Source organism: Nerophis lumbriciformis, linkage group LG17 (assembly GCF_033978685.3).
Source record: "Nerophis lumbriciformis linkage group LG17, RoL_Nlum_v2.1, whole genome shotgun sequence".
In the NCBI taxonomy this organism is placed as follows: domain Eukaryota; kingdom Metazoa; phylum Chordata; class Actinopteri; order Syngnathiformes; family Syngnathidae; genus Nerophis; species Nerophis lumbriciformis.
In genome coordinates this window covers 7,869,394-7,897,029 of record NC_084564.2, presented here as the reverse complement: position 1 = coordinate 7,897,029, position 27,636 = coordinate 7,869,394, and the positions used below count along the sequence as shown (strand labels likewise).

The 27,636-nt window shown below is 38.7% G+C and overlaps 1 protein-coding gene across 1 annotated transcript in view; it reads right to left on the bottom strand.

The window, feature by feature from the left end:
* ryr1b (ryanodine receptor 1b (skeletal)) overlaps positions 1 to 27,636 on the bottom strand; it is a 187,908-nt gene that overhangs the window by 32,781 nt on the left and 127,491 nt on the right. Inside the window, exons 74-86 of the mRNA XM_061972366.1 lie at positions 26,033 to 26,203; positions 25,903 to 25,962; positions 23,177 to 23,311; positions 22,984 to 23,096; positions 22,823 to 22,919; positions 22,647 to 22,753; positions 22,529 to 22,580; positions 21,148 to 21,228; positions 10,725 to 10,824; positions 10,581 to 10,660; positions 10,431 to 10,507; positions 6,929 to 7,002; positions 5,486 to 5,503 (exon numbers count right to left, since the gene is read on the bottom strand). Coding sequence (XP_061828350.1) covers positions 5,486 to 5,503; positions 6,929 to 7,002; positions 10,431 to 10,507; positions 10,581 to 10,660; positions 10,725 to 10,824; positions 21,148 to 21,228; positions 22,529 to 22,580; positions 22,647 to 22,753; positions 22,823 to 22,919; positions 22,984 to 23,096; positions 23,177 to 23,311; positions 25,903 to 25,962; positions 26,033 to 26,203 — 1,165 coding nt within the window. The remainder of the gene's footprint in view (positions 1 to 5,485; positions 5,504 to 6,928; positions 7,003 to 10,430; positions 10,508 to 10,580; positions 10,661 to 10,724; positions 10,825 to 21,147; positions 21,229 to 22,528; positions 22,581 to 22,646; positions 22,754 to 22,822; positions 22,920 to 22,983; positions 23,097 to 23,176; positions 23,312 to 25,902; positions 25,963 to 26,032; positions 26,204 to 27,636) is intronic.

The window sequence follows — 27,636 nt, the reverse complement described above, 5'->3', positions numbered from 1 at the left end:
ACCAACGCGGTGCCCGCAGTCACCAGGTAGCCCGTAAGGACCAGATCAGTCGCCCGCTCGCCTGTTCTAAAAATAGCTCAAAGAGCAGCACTTACCAGTGAGCTGCCTCTATTTTTTAAATGTTATTTATTTACTAGCAAGCTGGTCTCGCTTTGCTCGACATTTTTAATTCTAAAAGAGACAAAACTCAAATAGAATTTGAAAATCCAAGAAAATATTTTAAAGACTTGGTCTTCACTTGGAATAAGCCGTAGAAAATGGATGGATGGATGGGTCTTCACTTGTTTAAATAAATTCATTTATTTTTTACTTTGCTTCTTATTACTTTTAGAAATACAATTTTAGAGAAAAAATACAACCTTAAAAATGATTTTAGGATTTTTAAACAAATATACCTTTTTACCTTTTAAATTTCTTCCTCTTCTTTCCTGACAATTTAAATCAATGTTCAAGTAAATTTATTTATTTTTTTATTGTAAAGAATAATAAATATTTTAGCTTCTGTTTTTTCGACGAAGAATATTTGTGAAATATTTCTTCAAACTTACTACGATTAAAATTCAAAAAAATTATTCTGGCAAATCTAGAAAATCTGTAGAATCAAATTTAAATCTTATTTCAAAGTATTTTGAATTTCTTTTAAAATTTTTGTTCTGGAAAATCTAGAAGAAATACTGATTTGTCTTTGTTAGAAATATAACTTGGTCCAATTTGTTAAATATTCTAACAAAGTGCAGATTGGATTTTAACCAATTTAAAACATGTCATCAAAATTCTAAAATGTATCTTAATCAGGAAAAATTACTAATGATGTTCCATAAAATTTTTTTTTTATTTTTTCAAAAAGATTCAAATAAGCTAGTTTTTCTCTTCTTTTTGTCGGTTGAATTTTGAATTATAAAGAGTTGAAATTGAAGATAAACTATGTTTCAAAATTTTATTTTAAATTTTTTCTTGTTTTCTCCTCTTTTAAACCGTTCAATTAAGTGTTTTTTTCATCATTTATTCTCTACAAAAAACCTTCCGTAAAAGGAAAAAAAATGTACGACGGAATGACAGACATAAATACCCATTTTTTTTATATATATACATTTATTTATTTAGCTATTCTTGTTTAAATCACACTTACGTGTAACTTACAAATGACTATATATTTATTTATTTAAGTGTGTATCAAACTGGTAGCCCTTCGCATTAATCAGTACCCAAGAAGTAGTTTTTGGTTTCAAAAAGGTTGGTGACCCCTGTACTAGAGCATAAAATCAGTGTCAGTTGAGTCGGTCCATAGGTTGCCTGTAGGGATTTTTAATGTCCAGCAGATGTCAGTATTTAGTGACACAGTATCGACACAGTATCAATACAGTTTTGCAATGTGTCGAAACTCTTCATGACGCCTCATCAACCCATCACTAGGTGTTACCATTTAGTGGTCAATTGTACGGAATATGTACTGAACTGTGCAATCTACTAATAAAAGTTTCAATCAAATGGATTCAGACTTTGTCGTCCAGTCGTTGTTTAAAGTCCGATTTTTTGCAATTTAGTTCGATTTTCTTTCCCGGGGTTGCATGAGTACTCTTCTTCTACTCACCCTACTGCTGCTTCACTGTGACATATAGCTCACTTTTGCCCCCTGTGGGGTGGCGGAAGTACTGCATAAACGATCAACCCTAGTTAAATGGTGTCATCAAGCATATTTGGGTGATGTTCGCCTGAAACTCGGAAGTGCCCGGATGTGCCTCTCGGTCACGTGATTGCAAACCACCTACAAGTGGACATATTTAGTGACCAAAAAGGTAAAAAAAACATCGCATTTACTCCCCATTCACAATAGAAGGGATCAAACGTGGCCTATTTATACATGATGGTAACATTTGTCAACACTATTATGCTGAAAGCGACATTTTTTATACATAAATGTCCATTTCTGAAAGTAAACCCAACATTTTCAAAATTGGCTTAATGGGGGGGGTCAGCAACCTGTACGTGGCTCTTTAGTGCCGCCCTTGTGACTCCCTGGAGCACTTTTAAAAAGGATTGAAAATGGAAAAAGATGGGGGGGAATATTATTTTTTGTTTTACTATGTTTTTTGTTTGAGGACCAACATGACACAAACCTTCCCAATTATTAGAACTACCACTGTTTTATGTGTTTGTGTGTTTGCTTCACTGATGAGACTATTTGGTGAACATCGTTTTGTCCAACTAATTTCGGCGGTTCTTGAACTCACCATAGTGTGGACTGTGACGCAACAGTTTGTTTACATGTAAAATCTTCCACTCCTTGTCTCATTTTTTCCACCAAACATTTTATGCTGTGCGTGAATGCACAAAGGTGAACTTTGTTGATGTTGTTGACTTGTGTGGAGTGCCAATCAGGCATATTTGGTCAGTGCATGACTGCAAGCTAAGCAATGCTAGCATGCTATTTAGGCTAGCTGTATGTACATATTGCATCATTATGCCTCGTTTGTAGGTATATTTGAGCTCATTTAATTTACTTTACTTATGTCCTCTGGGTATTTCATTTATATTTGCATGTCTCATGAAACATTATCTGTATGTAATATTGGCTGCATTTATGATAGTTTATGTGTGCCATGTTGTTCCAGACCACAGCAAACGTTAACGAGCTTGCAAAAATTGTAATCTATTATAAGAAGACAGTTTGCCATTTCCTTTAACTTGGACACACACATCTATACCTTTGGCCATTAAAAGCCAGTCATTTCCAGGAGTTATCTCACCCTCTGAGTAGCCTCTGATTTACTAATGTTTTCTAATGTTGTAAAAATGTGTAGAATAAATATTACATTTCAACATTTCTGTCAACGAAGATTTGCTTCAGCCTCCGACACATAGTCATTTTGATAGTAGGCTAATATAGCTAATATAGACACTTACATCATGTGTTGCCTTCATTATAACACTTATACAAGACTTTTAAAGTAATTTTGATAGTAGGCTAATATAACTAATATAGACACTTACATGCCTTCATTATAACACTTATATACGACTTTTAAAGTCATTTTGATAGTAGGCTAATATAGCTAATATAGACACATCATTTGTTGTCTTCATTATAACATTTATAGAAGATTCTTAAAGTCATTTTGATAGTAGGCTAATATAGCTAATATAGACACTTACATCATGTGTTGCCTTCATGACAACACTTATATAAGACTTTTAAAGTCATTTTGATAGTAGGCTAATATAGCTAATAGACACTTACATCATGTGTTGCCTTCATGATAACACTTATATAAGACTTTTAAAATAATTTTGATAGTAGGCTAATATAGCTAATAGATACTTACATCATGTGTTGCCTTCATGATGACACTTATATAAGACTTTTAAAGTCATTTTGATAGTAGGCTAATATAACTAATATAGACACTTAAATCATTTGTTGTCTTCATTATAACATTTATAGATTTTTTAAGTCATTTTGATAGTAGGCTAATAACTAATGTAGACACTTACATCATGTGTTGCCTTCATTATAAAACTTATATAAGACTTTTAAAGTCATTTTGATAGTAGGCTACTATAGCTAATATAGACACTTACAGAGACTTATACACAGCTTTTCATTTTTTGCGGCTCCAGACAGATTAGTTTAGTACAAAAGCCCTTAAATGTATTGGAGAAATTTAAAATGATTTAGATTTGCCTTTTTTTTTGTCTTTTTGAATTTTGTTTGTTATCCAATTTTTAATTACTATTTATTTATTTTATTTTGTAGTTGTATTTGCTTTTATTTTCTTTCCTTGACATGAATAATTGCTCAACCTGGTGGATGTTTGAAACTGTTGAGATATGTTGAAAGTGCCTCGGTTTTGTGTACATTGTGAACAAAAACAAAAACTACAAAATCATATTGCATTGCTCGATTATAAAAGTGGGCGTGGTCCATAGGTGGGTAGTAACGCGCTACATTTACTCCGTTACATCTACTTGAGTAACGTTTGGGATAAATTGTACTTCTAAGAGTAGTTTTAATGCAACATACTTTTACTTTTACTTGAATATATTTATAGAGAAGAAACGCTACTTTTACTCCGCTACTTTTATCTACATTGAGCTCGCTACTCGCTACTAATTTTTATCGATCTGTTAATGCACGCTTTGTTTGTTTTGGTCTGTCAGACAGACCTTCATAGTGCCTGCGTTTCAACAAATACAGTCACTGGTGACGTTCACTCCGTTCCACCAATCAGATGCAGTCACTGGTGACGTTGGACCAATCAAACAGAGCCAGGGGTCACATGACCTGACTTAAACAAGTTGAAAAACGTATTGGGGTGTTACCATTTAGTGGTCAATTGTACGGAATATATACTGTAGTGTGCAATCTACTAATAAAAGTTCCAATCAATCAATCAAAAGTGTGAAGGAAAAAATACCCTTTTTTATTTCAACCGTACATCCCGTCAAAAGCCTAAAGACTGACTGCACAGTTGCTGTCTTCACAATAAAAGTGCCGCTCCATCGCGCCTGCGCTTTCAAAATAAGAGTCTCCGAAAGCCAGCGTGAACAAGCTAGCAAGCTACGGAGTTTGCCGCCAATGTATTTCTTGTAAAGTGTATAAAAACGAATATGGAAGCTGGACAAATAAGATGGCAAAAACCAACCACTTTCATGTGGTATTAGACAGAAAGGAGGAACTTTTTTTCTCCTCCATTTGAAAACGTGGACGTTATCATCGCTACTGTCTGATTACAATCAATGCAAGTCATCAGAATCAGGTAATACACCAACTTATATTCTTGTTTTCATGAAAGAAAGGAATCTATATGTGTTAAACATGCATGTATATTCATTAAAACACCTTTAACATGTAAACAAAAACGGCAAAATAAATAAATATAAATTATATACTGTATATATCAATGTATGTATATATATATGTGTGTATATATATATATATATATATATGTATATATATATATATATATATGTGTATTTATATATATATATATATATATATATGTGTGTGTGTGTGTATATATATATGTATATATATATATATATATATATATATATATATATATATGTGTGTGTATATGTTACTCATCAGTTACTCAGTACTTGAGTAGTTTTTTTTCACAACATACTTTTTACTTTTACTCAAGTAAATATTTGGGTGACTACTCCTTACTTTTACTTGAGTAATAAATCTCTAAAGTAACAGTACTCTTACTTGAGTACAATTTCTGGCTACTCTACCCACCTCTGGCGTGGTCTATTTGGCCATGGTTTGAGTTGCAGTAGATCTGCGATCAAACACTTCACAAGGATACAGTCAGAGAGGATGATGAGGATGATGAGGATGATGATGAGGATGATAACGCATCAGCAGCAGAGCTGGAGCTGGTTTAATCAGATATTAGTTCTACTGGGCCCTTGAGCGAGGGATGGAAAGCGGATTAATATCACGGCAAGGTGAGGTGGAGCAGCTACCAGAGACATTTACCGCGTTCAAGCTTCTTATCTGACAGCAGCAGCGTGACGGTTCAAAGAGAGGAGGAGAGAAGACAAGAGATGCAGTGAGTCCACAAACCTCAGTGCTGTCAGTGGATGAAGAAGACTTGAATGCATGAAATCATGGACACCATAACAAGGTCCCATGGCAACACACACACACACACACACACACACACACACATACACATACACATACACACACACACACACACACAGTCATACAGATGTGCACGCAAACACACACTGGACCTGCATCCACATTTTGTGTGTGTGTGTGTGTTTGTGTTCTTGTATTTCTACCCTTCTTGAGACATGAAGAAGGAAAAGTATCTTCCATATGAGGAGGTGTGAACAAGTGATGACATACATCATGGTCCCAATAACACTGCATCTAATAGACGATGTCTCATTTGGTGGTGACATCTATAAAAATGAGGGTGGCCCCAAAAAAGAGGGATTTTTCAAATTGACTGTGTGTCGCTTTTAAAAGTGCTCCCCCTCTGGTCAACATATGAAATAACAAGTGTGTGTAAACATTTGAAGTGCTCCCCTTCTGGGCAACATATGTAATAACAAGTGTGTGTAAAAAATTAAAATGTGCCCCCTTTGGACAAAATTAAAAAACAAACAAACAAAAAAACATATGTATATGGAGACATACTGTATAATAATGAAGATGAAAAACCAATTACAAACGAAAAATTCCCTCAAAAATGTTTACTTTTTCTTTTATTCCTTTTTCTCACAGTGTCGACTTAAATTTTTTTAATTAGGAACAATTTCTCATATTCTTTCTGTTTCTGTAATATTGCAATATTTTCTCGTAAAATTATAACTTTTTTAATGTAAAATTATTACTTTTTAATGCAAAATGGTGACATTTGTCATATAAAATTCTGACTTTTATCACAATATTGCCAATTTTTTTGTTGTTCTTGTAATATAGTGAAATTTTTTGAGTAAAATTATGACTTTCGTCACAATTTTGCCAAGTAAAATTCCGATCATTATTATAATATTGCCAACATTTTAAAGTTTTCGTATAAAATTGTGGCTTTTGTCGAGTAAAATTACGACTCTTTTCATAAAATTACCAACATTTTAAGCTTTTCTTGTAAAATTGTGACTGTTGAGTAAAATTCCAACTTTTATCATCATATTGCACAAATGTTCAGTTTTTCTTGTAAATTTTTTTACCTGTGTTGAGTAAAATTACGACTTTTATTTGAATACTGCCAAAATTCCAACGTGAAATTCCAACTCATTTTTCACAACAAGCTTTTTTATATTTGCATAGTATGTATATATTATTAATTTTGTAAATACAAATCTTTATATAACTAGAAAGGGTGGTCCTAAAGAGGTAGGCAATTTTCGGAGGTTTCAAGAATACAAGAACGTGTGTGTGAGTGTGTGCGTGGACAGTACTCACTGGTGCCTTCTTCTGACACCATTCCAAGTCCTTCTGCCTTGTTCTGTCTCTCGAAAGCATTCAGGTCCAAAACGCTGTGACAAATCACACATTGTTATTTTGTTTCTCCAAGGCTTTTAAAAGTAGAAAAATGGTGAAGAATCATTTCAACAACTCATGAATACGGATGGAGATCCAGTTTTATGTCAAAATGAGCTGCAGGGTTGCATAAATCGATAGCAGTGTCTAATATTTACGTATATTGATCATTTTAAGCATACGGCGGCGTATTAATTTCATAGACGCATCACAACGCTCGCGAGTTCCTTCAACAACAACAAGACTACTAATCATGGCAGACTTCATGAGACACAACAAAGACTAATTTGGGACAAATGATGATCCAGAACAGGGCTGTCTAAACTTTTTGACTTAGGGATTGCATTGGGCTAAAAATGTTTTGCCAGGGGGCAAAAGTAACTATATATATATATATATTTATATCTATGTGTACATATATCTATGTGTGTGTATATATATATATATATATTTATATCTATGTGTACATATATCTATGTGTGTGTATATATATATATATATATATATATATAAACATATATATACCTATACATATTTACTGTACACATACAGTATTTATATAAATTTGTATATATAGTATATATTTGTATATATATACACACACACACAGGTACATATCAATACGAAGGTCCTGAGTAGTCCTGGGTTCAATCCTGGGCTCGGGATCTTTCTGTGTGCAGTTTGCATGTTCTCCCCGTGACTGCGTGGGTTCCCTCAGGGTACTCCGGCTTCCTCCCACTGCCAAAAACATGCACCTGGGGATAGTTTGATTGGCAACACTAAATTGGCCCTAGTGTGTGAATGTTGTCTGTCTATCTGTGTTGGCCCTGCGATGAGGTGGCGACTTGTCCAGGGTGTACCCCGCCTTCCACCCGAATGCAGCTGATATAGGCTCCAGCACCCCCCGCGACTCCAAAAGGGACAAGTGGTAGAGAATGGATGGATGATGGATGGATATATATCTATATACAGTATATATATATCTATATACAGTGTATATATATATATATATATATATATATATATATATATATATATATATATATATATATATATCCCTACAAGCCTGTTTCGCAGGTTTCTCTGCTCGTCATGGGATCTTATCAAATCGAGCAGAGAAACCTTTGAAACAGGCTTGTAGGGATGATATAGCCTCTTGTGTTTTTTCTTGACCTAACGTATAAATATATCCATCCTGACCTAACCTATATATATATATCCATCCATCCATCCATTTTCTACCGCTTGTCCCTTTTGGGGTCGCGGGGGGTGCTGGAGCCTATCTCAGCTGCATTCGGGCGGAAGGCGGGGTACACCCTGTACAAGTCGTGTGTATATATATATATATATATATATATATATATAGATAAATATATACATATATATGTATACATATACATATTTACTGTACACATATGTATATATACTTGTATGTACAGTATATATATATATATATATATATATATATATATATATATATATATATATATATATATATATATACATATATATATATATATATATATATATATATATATACAAACCCCAAAAGCAGTGAAGTTGTCACGTTGTGTAAATGGTAAATAAAAAGAGAATACAATGATTTGCAAATCCTTTTCAACTTATATTCAATTGAATAGACTGCAAAGCCAAGATATTTAATGTTCCAACTGGAAATCTTTGTTATTTTTTGCAAATATTACCTTATTTGGAATTTGATGCCTGCTACATGTTTCAAAAAAGCTGGCACAAGTGGCAAAAAAGACTGACAAAAGTTGAGGAATGCTCATCAAAGACTTATTTGGAATATCCCACAGGTGCACAGGCTAATTGGGAACAGGTGGGTGCCATGATTGGGTATAAAAGCAGCTTCCCTGAAATGCTCAGTCATTCACAAACAAGGATGGGGCGAAGGTCCCCACTTTGTCAACAAATGCCTGAGCAAATTGTTTAAGAACAACATTTCTCAACCAGCTATTGCAAGGAATTTAGGGATTTCACCATCCACGGTCCATAATATCAAAAGGTTCAGAGAATCTGGAGAAATCACTGCACGTAAGCGATGATATTACAGACCTTGGATCCTTCAGACGGTACTGCATCAAAAAGTGACATCAGTGTGTAAAGGATATCACCACATGGGTTCAGGAACACTTCATAAAACCACTGTCAGTAACTACAGTTGGTTGCTACATCTGTAAGTGCAAGTTAAAACTCTACTATGAAAAGCCAAAGCCATTTATCAACAACACCCAGAAACGCTTCGCTGGGCCCGAGCTCATCTAAGATGGACTGATGCAAAGTGGACAAGTGTTCTGTGGTCTGACGAGTTCACATTTCAAATTGTTTTTGGAAACTGTGGACGTCATGTCGTCCGGACCAAAGAGGAAAATAACCATTCGGATTATTCTTGGCGCAAAGTGTAAAAGCCAGCATCTGTGATGGTATGGGGGTGTATTAGTGGCCAAGACATGGGTAACTTACACATCTGTGAAGGCAACATTAATGCTGAAAGGTACATACAGCTTTTGGAGCAACATATGTTGCCATTGAAGCAACGTTATCATGGACGCCCCTGCTTATTTCAGCAAGACAATGCCAAGGCACGTGTTACAACAGCGTGGCTTCATAGTAAACGAGTGTGGGTACTAGACTGGCCTGCCTTTAGTCCAGACCTGTCTCCCATTGAAAATGTGTGGTGCAATATGAAGCCTAAAATAGAAGAAGGGAGACTGTTGAACAACTTAAGCTACATCAAGCAAGAATTGGAAAGAATTCCACTTCAAAAATGTGTCTCCTCAGTTCCCAAACGTTTACTGAATGTTGTTAAAAGGAAAGGCCATGTAACACAGTGGTAAAAATGCCCCTGTGACAACTTGTTTGCAATGTGTTGCTGCCATTAAATTCTAAGTTAATGATTATTTGCAAAGAATAATGAAGTTTCTCAGTGTGAACATGAAATATCTTGTCTTTGCAGTCTATTCAATTGAATATAAGTTGAAAAGGATTTGCAAATCATTCTCTTTTTATTGACCATTTACACAACGTGACAACTTCACTGCTTTTGGCTTTTGTATATACATATGTATATACTGGTAAAAGCATATATTTACAAGCTTAACAATGCATGTGATCAAGTACTATGATTTTGACAGAGACTTTAGAGTCCTTTCTTGTGTTTCTTTATCGCAAGATCGATTTTTTTGTTTTTATTCCTCTATTAGACATGTACAAAGTGAACATAGTAAGGGTAGGCATGATACTCTTTTAGCTTCAGCCTGCACCTTTTTGGTCTGGAAATGTAAACCGATACTTTTATTTATTTATCTGCTATGCACTTGACGTGTACTGTTTGTGAACTGATGACCAAATAAAAAAAACTGAACTGAGATGTTTTTGTCAAGAGTGATGATTGGTGAAAGACCTGCAGGTTTGCATCAAGGCTTGCACGCTGAGGAAGAATCCCACGTCCTTTTTATCCTTCAGGTAGTCCAGCATTCTCTGCACGCAGACAAGAAGATGACAGGAAGTGGATCGGCTGCAGAGAGGTCAGAGGTCAGCCCCACCCACTGACCTGCTGCACGTCACAGTTGCCTCCATTGAGGATGGAGATTCCCAGTTTGAGAGTGGAGGACACCATGGCGCCGGGCTCACCTGCCACATGCAAACTGTCAGCGACACAAACCGAACCGCCGCTGTGTGTGTGAGCGGCGTCTACCTTTGCAGGCGCTGATCATCTGCAGCACCATCTCTGCTGCGCCGCGGTTGTGCAGCCGGGACTGTTGGTACAACAACCGCTGCTTCTCCATCTCCTTTTCCTGGGGAGGGGAGCAAGGGGGAAACGTCTGTTACCGTGCCAGCGCAGAGTGCACTTCCCCCCTCACACTCGCTCTCACACACACACACACACGCTGGCATCTACTGGAAAAAGTGTGTGTTAGAGTGGAAGGAAGTCATCTCAAAGGCGTCACACACACACACTGACAGAAGGGAAGGGATTCATACGGCCCCCATTCCTGGGGTGGGTCTCCCGTGAGAGGAAGAGGCGGGAGTTAGTCATTTTGCAACGCGGTCTGCTAAAAATGATGGAAAGCGCCACTCTCTCTGTGGTCTTGCCACAAAACCATACTTGCCAACCCTAACGATTTTTCCGGGAGACTCCCGAATTTCAGTGCTCCTCCCGAAAAGAAATGCTGACACGTTGTATGATCAATTAACTGGTTTAATGATAATGCAAGGCATACTTGCTCAACGCCATACAGATCACACTGACGGTGGCTGTATAAACAACTTTAACACTGTTACAAATATGCGCCACACTGTGAACCCACACCAAACAAGAATGACAAACACATTTTGGGAGAACATCCGCACCTAACACAACATAAACACAACAGAACAAATACCCAGGACCCCTTGCAGCACTAACTCTCCCGGGACGCTACAATAACATCTACGGCTTTTGGAGCTCAGTGCACAACTGCACACACAAGAAGGAGACGAAGCAGAAGAACAAAGAAGAGACATGGCGACGACGTGTAAGAAGAAGAAATACGCTTGCAAGTTCCAAAATGATTGGAAAAAAGAATTTCATTTCATCCAGAAAAGCTCGAAGGGGAAGGAGTATGCTGCCTGCACCTCAACCCCGCCCCCCCAACCACGCCCCCCCCATCTCCCGAATTCGGAGGTCTCAATGTTGGCAAGTATGCACAAAACACATTTTAAGACTGCCGTCCAATTCGTCATGTTTCATGTGTCGGGTAAACCGTGAGGAATGAGGCCCATATGAATCCCCTTCCCACTGTACACAGCAGTTTGTTGAGCAGCATGCGCTTATTAAAGGGGACGTACTGCGTCGTGTAATCAACACACGGTTCCATTCTTGGGGGTAACGATACCATTCAGAATCGGTTCTGGATTCAAAACGATTCTGAATTCAAACTCTTATATATATTTTTAATAACATTGGGTGCCAAGTCTATGATTAACTAGAACAGGGGTGTCAAACTGGTTTTCATTGAGGGCCACATGGCAGTTATGGTTGCCTTTTAACAATGAGTAATATATGGATATATCTGTACATATATATAATACATTAACAATATATTTTTTAAGCTGCAAAAAAATTATTTACATTTTACTTTAAAATCTGGCAGCTCAGTCACCAGAATTTTACAGTAAAAGCAGTGGGGTTTTTTAGAGCATAAAAAACACTAGAATAAATGGAATGGAATGGAGAAATAATACCACTGTTTTCAGCTGTAAAATTCAAGCAACAGAGCTGCCAGTTTTTTTGGGGGGGGGGGTTTTACCGTAAAATCTTGTTGTTTTGTTTTTTTTGTTTGTTTTTAAATGTTTTAGGGTCTTACTGTATATGGAAGAACAGTACAAAAGTTGATTTTACGGTAAAAAACTCACTCGGTGGAATTCAACCGTAAAATCTATTGTCAATTTTACAATCTACAGTTTGATTGATAATTTGTTTTGAAATCATAAGTCAAGCAGATATTTAAGTGCAGTATTTATCTTAATTTTAACAACAAACATTTTTGGAATACATGATAATATAATATTTAGATTTTGATAATATTGAATTATAAAATATATGCAATTACATGCAATACATGATTTTTAATGTCAAAAGGGAAAGAATAAGAATAAAGAAGAATAAATATACAAACCCCGTTTCCATATGAGTTGGGAAATTGTGTTAGATGTAAATATAAACGGAATACAATGATTTGCAAATCCTTTTCAACCCATATTCAGTTGAATATGCTACAAAGACAACATATTTGATTTTCAAACTGATAAACATTTTTTTTTGCAAATAATCATTAACTTTAGAATTTGATGCCAGCAACACGTGACAAAGAAGTTGGGAAAAGTGGCAATAAATACTGATAAAGTTGAGGAATGCTCATCAAACACTTATTTGGAACATCCCACAGGTGAACAGGCAAATTGGGAACAGGTGGGTGCCATGATTGGGTATAAAAGTAGATTCCATGAAATGCTCAGTCATTCACAAACAAGGATGGGGCGAGGGTCACCACTTTGTCAACAAATGCGTGAGCAAATTGTTGAACAGTTTAAGAAAAACCTTTCTCAACCAGCTATTGCAAGGAATTTAGGGATTTCACCATCTACGGTCCGTAATATCATCAAAGAGTTCAGAGAATCTGGAGAAATCACTGCACGTACGCAGCTAAGACCGTGACCTTCGATCCCTCAGGCTGTACTGCATCAACAAGCGACATCAGTGTGTAAAGGATATCACCACATGGGCTCAGGAACACTTCAGAAACCCACTGTCAGTAACTACAGTTGGTCGCTACATCTGTAAGTGCAAGTTAAAACTCTCCTATGCAAGGCGAAAACCGTTTATCAACAACACCCAGAAACGCCGTCGGCTTCGCTGGGCCTGAACCTCATCTAAGATTGGCCTGATACAAAGTGGAAATGTGTTCTGTGGTCTGACGAGTTCACATTTCAAATTGTTTTTGGAAACTGTGGACGTCGTGTTCTCCAGACCAAAGAGGAAAAGAACCATCCGGATTGTTCTAGGCGCAAAGTTGAAAAGCCCGCATCTGTGATGGTATGGGAGTGTATTAGTGCCCAAGACATGGGTAACTTACACATCTGTGAAGGCGCCATTAATGCTGAAAGGTACATACAGCTTTTGGAGCAACATATGTTGCCATCCAAGCAACGTTACCATGGACGCCCCTGCTTATTTCAGCAAGACAATGTCAAGCCACGCGTTACATCAACGTGGCTTCATAATAAAAGAGTGCGGGTACTACACTGGCCTGCCTGTAGTCCAGACCTGTCTCCCATTGAAAATGTGTGGTGCATTATGAAGCCTAAAATAGCACAATGGAGACCCCCGGACTGTTGAACAACTTAAGCTGTACATCAAGCAAGAATGGTAAAAAATTCCACCTGAGAAACTTAAAAAATGTGTCTCCTCAGTTCCCAAACGTTTACGGAGTGTTGTTAAAAGGAAAGGCCATGTAACACAGTGGTGAACATGCCCATTCCCAACTACTTTGGCACGTGTTGCAGCCATGAAATTCTAAGTTAATTATTATTTGCAAAAAAAAAATAAAGTTTATGAGTTTGAACATCAAATATCTTGTCTTTGTAGTGCATTCAACTGAATATGGGTTGAAAAGGATTTGCAAATCATTGTATTCCGTTTATGTTTACATCTAACACAATTTCCCAACTCATATTGAAACGGGGTTTGTATTTAGTAAGAAAAGATTAAGCATTTTATTAACACATTATTTCCAGGCTTTTGCGGGCCACATAAAAATTGTGGCGGGCCCGATTTGGCCCCTGGGCCTTGAGTTTGACACCTGTGAATTAGAAGGACACTAAAGACTGGAGGTGGAGGAAATAATCTATTTTTACATGCATCGCAATTGAAATTGATTAGTAAACGTCAATAATCGATGTATTTATTGTAAATAAAGTCATGGAAACAGTTCTACAACGTAGCTGACAGTTTAACTCACAAATAATATTTTAGGGGCACTTATGTTCCAGTTTTGCAGACATTTCAATTCATTTAATATATGTGGGAGTTAATTGAACTGTTTCTTATTCCAAATGAATTGTTTTTAAAGTTGCAAACGCTTATTTAGTGAAACGAAAAGAAGTGTAAAACTGCATCAATATACAGAAGTTATAGATGCATCAATAATCCATTTTTCATTGAATCCTAGCTCCTCGTAATCGTAATTGAATGGTGAGGTGGCCAAAAATTCCCACTAGGAGAAATATAACCACATAAAAGGTCATTTAAAGCGTTTGTATGCACATACAACACTTAAAACCTTTAGTATATCTGTATGTGGAATATAATTATGAAAAAATAACTTAAACAATGTACTAATATGATCCAATTTAAGAAATGTGTCTAACCCGTTTTGAATTTATTGATAATCTTATTTATCTCACCATATGAAGTACTTACTTCACTAATTATTATCATTATTTTTTTAATGTTATTATTTATGGAGTATATTGTGAATACATTGAGAACAGGAAGTGAACAAAAGTGTTACGTAATGGAACAGGTGTAGAATTAAATGAGTAATCATTGTGCCGTCGCAGTAATAAACATGATCACAGATCATGGCTGTAGGTCCCCTCTAACTTTTTAGTTCGGGCCAAAGTTTAGAGTACACAGTCCAAAGTAGTGAACAATATTGCATTACTGTGAGGCAGATGCTATACGCACATGGGGGAATTTGTTGGTATCCCGAAGCCAAAGGAAAAACCCACTCAAATTGGAATTGAAAAGTAGGAGTTCCCAATACAATGTTTCCCTTTCTGGTGTGATACCGATATTGGAGCTTTGTATTCCGATATTGATCTTATTGGGACCCTCCGGAGTCCACTCAGATTCTTTAGTTCTAAAGCTGTTTAAAGAGTTGACTAGAATTCATTCTCTAAGTACAAACAATAGCAATACAAGCCTCGGAAAGAGGAACGAGCCGTCTTTTAGTTACACTAGTGGTGTTCTTCAAGGTTCCACTTTAGGTCCTCTCTTTTTCATCATTAGGGCTTGTTGTGTCTTTAGTTACACTAGTGGTGTTCCTAAAGGTTCCACTTTAGGTCCTCTCATTTTCATCATTAGGGCTTGTTGTGTCTTTAGTTACACTAGTGGTGTTCCTAAAGGTTCCACTTTAGGTCCTCTCTTTTTCATCATTTGGGCTTGTTTTGTCTTTAGTTACACTAGTGGTGTTCCTCAAGGTTCCACTTTAGGTCCTCTCTTTTTCATCATTAGGGCTTGTTGTGTCTTTAGTTACACTAGTGGTGTTCCTAAAGGTTCCACTTTAGACCCTCTCTTTTTCATCATTAGGGCTTGTTTTGTCTTTAGTTACACCAATGGTGTTCCTCAAGGTTCCACTATAGGTCCTCTCATTTTCATCATTAGGGCTTGTTGTGTCTTTAGTTACACTAGTGGTGTTCCTAAAGGTTCCACTTTAGGTCCTCTCTTTTACATCATTTGGGCTTGTTTTGTCTTTAGTTACACTAGTGGTGTTCCTCAAGGTTCCACTTTAGGTCCTCTCATTTTCATCATTAGGGCTTGTTGTGTCTTTAGTCACACTAGTGGTGTTCCTAAAGGTTCCACTTTAGGTCCTCTCTTTTTCATCATTTGGGCTTGTTTTGTCTTTAGTTACACTAGTGGTGTTCCTCAAGGTTCCACTCTAGGTCCTCTCATTTTCATCATTAGGGCTTGTTTTGTCTTTAGTTACACTAGTGGTGTTCCTCAAGGTTCCACTTTAGGTCCTCTCTTTTTCATCATTTGGGCTTGTTTTGTCTTTAGTTACACTAGTGGTGTTCCTCAAGGTTGCACTTTAGGTCCTCTCTTTTTCATCATTAGGGCTTGTTTTGTCTTTAGTTACACTCGTGGTGTTCCTCAAGGTTGCACTTTAGGTCCTCTCTTTTTCATCATTAGGGCTTGTTTTGTCTTTAGTTACACCAGTGGTGTTCCTCAAGGTTCCACTTTAGGTCCTCTCTTTTTCATCATTAGGGCTTGTTTTGTCTTTAGTTACAGTAGTGGTGTTCCTCAAGGTTCCACTTTAGGTCCTCTCTTTTTCATCATTAGGGCTTGTTTTGTCTTCAGTCACACTAGTGGTGTTCCTAAAGGTTCCACTTTAGGTCCTCTCTTTTTCATCATTTGGGCTTGTTTTGTCTTTAGTTACACTAGTGGTGTTCCTCAAGGTTGCACTTTAGGTCCTCTCTTTTTCATCATTAGGGCTTGTTTTGTCTTTAGTTACACTAGTGGTGTTCCTCAAGGTTCCACTCTAGGTCCTCTCATTTTCATCATTAGGGCTTGTTTTGTCTTCAGTCACACTAGTGGTGTTCCTAAAGGTTCCACTTTAGGTCCTCTCTTTTTCATCATTTGGGCTTGTTTTGTCTTTAGTTACACTAGTGGTGTTCCTCAAGGTTGCACTTTAGGTCCTCTCTTTTTCATCATTAGGGCTTGTTTTGTCTTTAGTTACACTCGTGGTGTTCCTCAAGGTTGCACTTTAGGTCCTCTCTTTTTCATCATTAGGGCTTGTTTTGTCTTTAGTTACAGTAGTGGTGTTCTTAAAGGTTCCACTTTAGGTCCTCTCTTTTTCATCATTAGGGCTGGTTTTGGCCCGTCAGTTCAGTTAAAAAAAATCCTATTTTTGCATCAGATTCCTAAAAACAGAGTGCTGTCCATAAAAAGCTTTCTGGAAATGTGGCTCCTGAATCAATTGAGTTGCTATTGAGTTCTGTTTTGGGCCTAAAAATGGCCGACGGAAACCAAGACGGCAAACTTCCTGTTGGTTTTCAAGTATGGCTTCTTGAGACTTTTATGTCCTGACAGACGTCTTCGGCGATTTATGTGACGATTTTCAAAGGGGTGGCGCCAGAAAGTCAATTTTGCAACTTCGTGTTTGGTACCCCCCAAAAGACCAGAGTTTTTGTGCATGTTAAAGGCCTCAAGTATGTGATTGAAGAAGGAGAAAAATAACGACAATAGGGCCCTAAAAAGCTCCAGATTTGTCTCACATTGAGTAATAATGGAGTCAGTTGTTCCAGTGACTAGTGGATACCAGCAGACTGCATGCTATCATGCTTTCAGGACAACACCATTCAATGACATCATACTCAAGCCCCGCCCATAAGACACAAACAGTAACACCTCCTCCCCATAAGACCATGTCAAAGATGTTGTGCTGGTAGGTATTGTGTGTATATACGTGTATATATGTGTGTGGGGGGGGGGGGGACCTTGCACGTGCGGCTGACTGTGCAGGCTTTTCCTGTCGTGAGCACGGAGAGGTAGACTTGCATTCGGGGGTAAAGACAAAGAAAACTGTCTCGGGTTAGTTTTGGTGATCTGGATCAGGTGGTAAGTAGAAATGGTGAGTCGGCGGAGCGAGTCCAGAAGGCCATGGACAACCAGAGAGATCGGCCTTCTTGGCGTCATGAAGCAACCACTCACTGGACACAACATTAGGTACACCAGCACTGAGCTAAATAAGCAGAAACTATTACATTTATACATCAACATGTACATTATTGCTTCATTAGATTGTGTACCTAATGTTGTGGCCAACATAACACCTGACAAGTAGGAGTGTCCCTTTTCCCACTTTCGATACTAGACGGAGTATGGGCCGATGCCTATATTGATCCGATACGATATCAGCAGGATACATACGCACCTGTATTATTTAGTGGTGTGGAATGTTAGAAAAGGTTTGACCAAGTGAAATGAGTCAAACAGAGAACAATGATAAAGTCTGAAAAACACTAACTTGCTCCTTATTAACCGTCTGGAATGGACTTATGCTGTTTTTAAGTTAAAGTGGAGTGGTCATTGTGTTTTTTTGGCGATGATAAGTCATCAAGTTAAGCTCATGATGCAGTAAGTTGAATGATGCAGACACGTATGTTACTGGACACTTTCTCATACTTTGTATGTATCCTGACACCTTTTTTTTTTTACTTTCGACATGATATCTGTATTTGAGCATCGAGTTTTGGCGGACATCAATATTGATTTGATACGATATCAGCAGGAATCATACATTATCATTTTGTAGTGTGGAATGTTAGAAGAGGTTTGATGAGGTGAAATTAATCAAACAGAGAACGATGGTCGATATGAAAAACACTAACATATTTATTTTTAACCGTCTGGAATGGACTTATGCTGTCTTTAAGTTGAAGTGGAGTGGTAATTGTGGTTTTTTTTTTGGTGAGAATAAGTCATAGAGTTGATGCAGTCATGATGCAGTAAGTTGAATGATGCGGACACGCTCCTTACTGCATACTTTCCAATACTTTGTATGTGTCCTGATACAGCCTTTTTACTTCTGATGTGATACCTATATTGGAGCATTGAGTTTTGGCCGATATCAATATTGATTTGATACAATATCAGCAGGAATCATACATTATCATTTTGTAGTGTGGAATGTTAGAAGAGGTTTGATGAAGTGAAATGAGTCAAACAGAGAACAATGATAGTTATGAAAAACAGTAATCTATTTATTATTAACTGTCTGGAATGGACTTATGCTGTCTTTAAGTTGAAGTGGAGTGGTAATTGTGTTTTTTGGCGATAATAAGTATTTGACTTAAGCTCATGATGCAATAAGTTAAATGATGCGGACACCTTTGTTACTGGATACTTTCTAGTAAGCGTCTGCCTTAGATACTTTGTATGTGTAAGTAATATGCAAGTAGAATTATTTGATACTTGTTTATACTGACGCATGTCACCTTTTACACTGCAATATTGTCCAATGTCCATTACGTATGTCTAGCTTGTGTGCTATTGTTTGCTTAGCTGTTGTGTAGCTCCTAGTAGTCTATAGCCTAGCATGTTTACCTTTTGTAAATGACTTTAGTCAAATATACGAAATTGTGTTCTTATTGGAGGACATTTAGATGTTAACTGTCTGTCCAGCTTTGCACAAGTAAACACTCTGCCGGACCGCTTGTATCACACGATATTAAACAAAAGTAAACACTCGGCCGGACCGCTTGTATCACACATGATATCACACAAAAGTAAACACTCTGCCGGACCGCTTGTATCACACATGATATTACACAAAAGTAAACACTCTGCCGGACCGCTTGTATCGCACATGATATCACACACCAGTAAACGCGCTGCAGGACCGCTTGTATCGCACATGATATCACACACCAGTAAACACGCGGCAAGACCACTTGTATCGCACATGATATCACACACCAGTAAACGCGCTGCGGGACCACTTCTATCGCACATGATATTGCATACAAGTAAACACGCTGCAGGACCACTTGTATCGCACATGATATTACACACGAGTAAACACGCGGCAGGACTACCGGTACTTGTATCGCACATGATATCACACACTAGTAAACACTCTGCAGGACCGCTGATATCGTACATAATATCACACACACGTAAATGCGCTGCAGGACCGCTTGTATCACACATGATATCACACAAAAGTAAACATGCTGCAGGACCGCTTGTATCACACATTATATCACACAAAAGTAAACATGCTGCAGGAACGCTTGTATCGCCATGATATCACACACCAGTAAACGCGCTGCGGGACCGCTTCTATCGCACATGATATTGCATACAAGTAAACACGCTGCAGGATCACTTGTATCGCACATGATATCACACACGAGTAAACACGCTGCAGGACTACTTGTATCGCACACAAGTAAACACGCTCCAGGACCGCTTGTATCGCACATGATATCACACACAAGTAAACACCCTGCAAGACTGCTTGAATCGCACATGATATCACACACAAGTAAACACTCTGCAGGACTGCTTGTATCGCACATGATATCCCACACAAGTAAACATGTTGCAGGACTGCTTGTATTGCACATGATATCACACACAAGTAAACACTCTGCAGGACTGCTTGTATCGCACATGATATCTCACACAGAAAAACACATTGCAGCACTGCTTGTATCGCACATGATATCACACACAAGTAAACACGTTGCAGTACCGCTTGTATCGGACATGATATCACATAAAAGTAAACACGTTGCAGCACCGCTTGTATTGCACATGATATCTCACACAGAAAAACACATTGCAGCACTGCTTGTATCGCACATGATATCACACACAAGTAAACACGTTGCAGTACCGCTTGTATCGGACATTTTACATGTAAGTGCATACAATCCCATACTTGTTTTTTTACTGATATCGTAGAGATACGGGATATTAACATGGGACTGGGACACTCCTAATAAACAGCCTAAGCAGAACAAAGTGGATCCTTTACATGACGTTTAAGTTGTGTTGTGTCTGCACTCATGCAGTTGTGTTGTGTTGTGTCTGCACTCATGCAGTCTGGCAGGACTAATCTGATGTGTGTTCCAGTCCAGCAAAGGCATGCACAGACAGTCCATGGCAGGACACTTTGTGAGTGCAACCACAGGACCATGGGAAAGAAGTAGAGTGTGTGTGTGTGTGTGTGTGTTTGTGTGTGTGAAGGGGGGGTGTGCGAGTGTGTTGATGGCGTGTGGTCACTCTCAGAGTGGGGAGCTGCTTCTCCGCTGGCTCCCTGGTCTCCCCTCCCCTGGTCCCCCCATACCATCTCTGTCTGCCGCACCTCAAAGGCTGGCTCCTCCCCCTCTTCTTCTCCCCCTTCGTCATCCTCACCCATGTGGCAACTCTGTGGGAGAACACATCCTCATCCACTACACTCAAGACACTTAGACACGCTGTGGAGCTGGGGTGTCCAAACTCTTTGACTGGGGGCCGCATTCATATGATATTTATATGATGGATATATCATTAATATAATGGATGTATCATTAATATGATGGATATATCATTAATATGATGGATAGATAATTAAAATGATGGATATATTATTAATATAATGGATATATCATTAATATGATGGAGAAATTAATTAATATGATGGTATATCATTAATATAATGGATATATCATTAACATGATGGATATATAATTAATATGATGGGTATATCATTAATATAATGGATATATCATTAATATGATAGATATATCATTAATATAATGGATATATCATTAATATGATGGATATATCATTAAAATGATGGATATATCATTAATATGATGGATATATAATTAATATGATGGATATATCATTAATATGATGGATATATAATTAATATGATGATAAATCATTAATATGATGGATATATCATTAATATGATGGATATATCATTAATATAATGGTTATATCATTAATATGATGGATATATCATTAATATAATTGGATATTAATGTGAAATTTTGACTCCTACCTTGTTTACTTCTGTGACAACCTTCTTAAAGTTTTGTAACCAATCGGAAATATCAAGCAGATAAAATGTGCCAAACATAGATAAGTGGGGAGAGAGTGTTTTGCATTTTCCCATCATGCATTGCATGGAATATAAATGGGTGTAATTTTGATTTATTTGTGCGCTTGGACATTTTTTCCTAACATCCACATAGTTCAGTGAGCAGGTTGTGTTACGTGTGACCATAAGTGTTGACTTTTATGGAAGTGGCATATATTATTTTTTGCACCATGACTAGGGAAGGTTGTTTGGTTTGTGTCATAGAAGTAAATGCTACGCTATCATTTTAAAATACATTCAAGGGTCATTGATCTGATTTACTCATGTTGTCCACAAGATGGCAGCAAATATGTCACCAGATGATGTTTTATTGAACTCTTAACATTTTTTTTTTGCACCATGACTAGGGAAGATTGTTTGGATTGTGTCATAGAAGTAAATGCTGTGCTATCATTTCGAAATACTTTCAAGGGTCACTGATCTGATGTACTAATGTTGTCCACAAGATGGCAGCAAATATGTCGCCTTGTGATGTTTTGTTGAACTCTTAATATCTTGCGGGACAAACTGAAGTGTGGCCCGCCGGCCGTAATTTGGACACCCTTGCTTTAGAGTAAATGCAAATGAGCAGAGGGCTTACCTTTGCCATGATGTCAGCATATGACATATACAGGTGGTCGACGTCAAGTTTTCTGTGGCGAGACACAAAAAGAGTCCATGAGTCCACGTGGCACACAGCAAACCGGAGACGCTCCTACATTTTCTCAGTGAGAGCCGTGCGGCTGAAATGCAGAATGAGCTGATGAAGGGGGTCGGGCTTGGCGTCCGTCTCTTCCTCCTCTTCCTCTTCTTCCTCCATGGCTTTCTGTGGGTTGCAAGGAAAGACCTCAGCCCAGGCAGGACCACCATCATCACCATGGTGACCGGCGCTCACCGATAAGTCGTCAATCATCTTGTCCTCAAAGGAGTAACCTTCCGTCTCCAGCCAGTTGCGCTTGTACGCGTCCAGGAACATGTTGGTGGCCCTGTGCCTGTGGGAGCGAGTGGAGACGTCACCCGTGTGAGCACACCACCAGTGGGTGATGCAATAGTTACGTGGGGATGTTGTAGAGCGGCGTCATCCTGAAGCACGCCACCACGGCCCGACGCCGCTGCTTGGACAGCAGCTTGTGCCACACCATTTTCTTGGACTTGAAGGGATGCTCCGTCTGAAGAGAGAAAGGAGGACAAGTTGTCCTGAAGCTGCAGATGGTGATGGAGTCTGCTGGTGGATGTTGTCTCTACTCACCACCTCAATGTGGTACAAGACCGCAGACACCTCCTGGACCCTCTTCACCACCTTCTCCGGGTCCTCCGCGTCTTCAGCCTTCCCAGACATCTCCTTGTACAGAGACATCTGCCAGCGCATGGCGGGGTCTTCCACCTAGGAGTCAAGGGTCTTTACTTCTCTTCATGGATACCTAGGGGGCCACACCTGTGGTGTCAAACTCAAGGCCCAGGGGCCAAATCTGGCCCGCAATATCATTTAAGGTGGCCCGCCACACCGTTTTATGTTGTCTAACAAATGATATTACTTGGCCCACTACATCATTTTTATGTAGTGCCATATTATTTTACCTGGCCCGCCAAATCAATTTATATGGCCCGCCACATCATTTTATATGGCCCGCTACACCGTTTTATGTGTTCCGCAATGTTATTTTATGTGGCCCGCCACACCATTTTATGTTATCTAGCAAATTATTTTATTTGGCAAGCCACATCATTATGTGGCCCACTATATCATTTTGATGTGTTCCTCCATGTTATTTTATATGGCCCGCCACACCGTTTTATGTGTTCCGCTATGTTATTTTAGGTGGCCCGCCAGAACCATTTTATGTTGTCTAACAAATTATTTTATTTGGCCCACCACATCATTTATGTGGCCCACAGCATCATTTTTATGTGGCCCACTAGATCATTTATGTGGCCCACTGCATCATTTATGTGGCCCACTACAACATTTTTATGTGTTCCGCCATGTTATTTCACCTGGCCTGCCACATCATTTTATGTTGTCTAACAAATTACTTTATGTGGCACACTACATTATTTTTATGTGTGCCGCCATATTATTTTACCTGGCCCGCCACATCATTTTATATGGCCCGCCACGCCCTTTTATGTGTTCCGCAATGTTATTTTATGTGGCCCGCCACACCATTTTATGTTGTCTAACAAATTATATTATATTAACTGCATCATTTTTATGTGGGCCACTACATCATTTATGTGGCCCATTTTTATGTGTTTCACGATGTTATTTCATCTGGCCCGCCACATCATTTTATGTTGTCTAACAAATTACTTTATGTGGCCCACTACATTATTTTTATGTGTTCCGCCATGTTATTTCATCTGGCCCGCCACATCATTTTATGTTGTCCGCCTAATATATTTTAAGTGAGCTGCCACCCCATTTTATAGGTTCCGCCACACCATTTTATGTGTTCGCCATCTTATTTTATGTGGCTCGCCACATCATTTTATCTGGCGGGCGATTTTATTTTATGTGGCCCACCATGTAATTGATTTTATGTTGTGTGTCACATGTGGCCCACTACATTATTTTTATGTGTTCGCCATTTTATTTTATCTGGCCCGCCACATCATTTTATGTTGTCCGCCTAATATATTTTAAGTGAGCAGCCACCCCATTTTAGAAGGTCCGTCACACCATTTTATGTGTTCTTCCATGCTATTTCATGGGGATGCCACACAATTTAACATCGCACACCACATCCTTTTATCTGGCTTGCCATATTATTTAATGTGGCCCACCACGTCATTTATGTGTTCCTCCATGCTATTTCATGGGGACGCCACACAATTTAACGTCGCACACCACATCATTTAACTGGCCCGTCACTTTATGTATTTATTGTGGCTCGCCACGTCAATTTATGTGTTCCTCCATGTTATTTTATTTGGCACGCCATGTAAACCTGCTAATTTAGCTGAAAAATTTAGCGTGCTAATGTTTACATGCTAAAATGCTAACTGCAACATGCGTCAAGTACTAAAATATACTACACTGAGGTGTGTACCTGAAAACTTAAAAAAAAAACTAGCCTGCTAAGTTTAGCATACATCAAGTACCAAAATATGACTGAGGTGTAAGCCTACAAAATTAGTTACTAAAAAAAAGCTAGCACACTAAAACTAGCATGCTAACAGGTATCATTCGTCAAGTGAAAATATACTTGACGCTGAGGTGCATACCTGCTAAATTAGCTGAAAATTCTAGCATGCTAATGTTTGCATGCTAAAACGCAAAGTACCAAAACATAACTTTGAAGTGTGTACTTGAAAAAATTGTCTAAAATGCTAGCCTGCTAAAGTTAGCATGCATCAAGTACCAAAATACAAAATTTGTTTAAAAAAAAAAAAGCTAGCATACTAATGTTAGCATGCTAACAGGTATCATTCATCAAGTGACAATATACTTGAAGGTGTGGAGAATGCATATATGTTTAAGAGTTCTTTCTTTATTCATAGACATGTTTGTAGCTTATAGTACTTTTCCATTGTATATTCTGTATACCAGTTTTTCTTTGTCTACATAAGTCTGTTTAGTGTTTTAGACTTTGGAATGTGCAGAGGATACATCCCCCTCCTTGCCTTATCAGTGTTGGGGAAAGGGGGGGCATTCCTTTCTGGGGGGGACTGCTTTCCTTGATTTAAGTAGCTTTTTTCCGTTTGAATGTCAGACCATCCCGAGATGACAGTATGAGTGTATTGGTCTGGGCTGGTTCTCCTGAAGCTTCAGTAAAACTTGATAATATTCCTATTCTGTCTTGATGGTCCTTCTTACTCAGCATATATGTCATCGAAAGAATTTGGGATTGACCAGCGACATTAATTCCCTGGGAGGAAAAGCTGGTCGACGCAACAACGCTCAGGTGCATACCTACTAAGCTAGCAGAAAAATCAATGCTAGTTAACGATTGTAGCGTACAATTATGGCTTTACCTTGCCTTGCAGATGCAGATTGTTGTGCAAAAACTCCCTGACTTCTTCATCGGTGTCTTTCTGCAGGAAATAGGAGAGCAGCACTTGACTTGTCTGTCCAAGACCCGACCAGAGAGTTGCAGTACCGTACCAGAGAGTATCGGATCTTGGCCACGTTGATGAGCTCCTGGTCTGCAGGGGAGCACATGTTGAGGCCGATGGGCAGCATCTTCTTCAGCGCCGCCACGATGAGCGAGGTCTGCACGGAGTAGCGGTCGCCACGCCGCTTCTTCTTGGTGCGCTCCTGTTCAGAGCCTCCGGACTGGAGCGGGAGAGAGGACTTCAAACTGACCGCTAGTGGACGCTGGCGCCATAAGTTAAATAATGAAGTTAAAAAGCAAACAGGAAGTGCTGATGAAGTGGGGTGGGCGGAATGAGTGACAGAATGCTCCCACCAGGAGTGGACCCGACTCTCTTATCAAGCTCCTGGTGGGTTCCTTCATGGCAGCCTCCTTGTTAGTAACAACAACAACACCAGCTTCTGGCTTTCACTCATGCGCTCCTCTTCCCACCAGAGTGGAGACTAGAGATGTCCGATAATGGCTTTTTTTCCGATATCAGATAATTCCGATATTGTCCAACTCTTAATTACTGATTCCGATATCAACCGATACCGATATATACAGTGGTGGAATGAACACATTATTATGCCTAATTTTGTTGCGATGCCCCGCTGGATGCATTAAACAATGTAACAAGGTTTTCCAAAATAAATCAACTCAAGTTATGGAAAAAAATGTCAACATGGCACTGCCATATTTATTATTGAAGTCACAAAGTGCATTATTTTTTTAACATGCCTCAAAACAGCAGCTTGGAATTTGGGACATGCTCTCCCTGAGAGAGCGTGAGGAGGTTGAGGTGGGCGGGGTTGGGGGGGGAGGGTTTGGGGTTGAGGTGGGGGTCGTATGGGGTAGAGGGTAGCAGGGGGTGTATATTGTAACATCCTGGAAGAGTTAGTGCTGCAAGGGGTTCTGGGTATTTGTTCTGTTGTGTTTATGTTGTGTTACGGTGCGGATGTTCTCCCGAAATGTGTTTGTCATTCTTGTTTGGTGTGGGTTCACAGTATGGCGCATATTTGCAACAGTGTTAAAGTTGTTTATACGGCCACCCTCAGTGTGACCTGTATGGCTGTTGACCAAGTATGACTTGCATTCACTTGTCTGTGTGAAAAGCCGTAGATATTATGTGATTGGGCCTACACATAAAGGCAGTGCCTTTAAGGTTTATTGGCGCTCTGTACTTCTCCCTACGTCCGTGTACACCGCGGCGTTTTAAAAAGTCATACATTTTACTTTTTGAAACCGATACCGATAATTTCCAATATTACATTTTAAAGAATTTATCGGCCGATATTATCGGACATCTCTAGTGGAGACCCACACTCTTCCAGGGCCCATACATCCTAGTCAAGGAGTTAAACGTTATTTCAACATGAATAGTAGAGAAGGTACATTTTTTAAATGTTTAAAAATATTTTCTTAATTATTTTTTTAGGAAAGGTGGGACCAGTAGCGACATAACGTTCTATGTAGATTATAGCTGAGACATCTTTGTCACCGAAAGTATGAGAATGTGTGAGCTGCTGCCTGCTCTTCTTGACTATTATAATCATCTCCTATTTGTTAACATGTTTGCTTATGTCAGTCCATATTATTTGATTCGATGACGGAACATGAAACTCGTGGCGGTCGG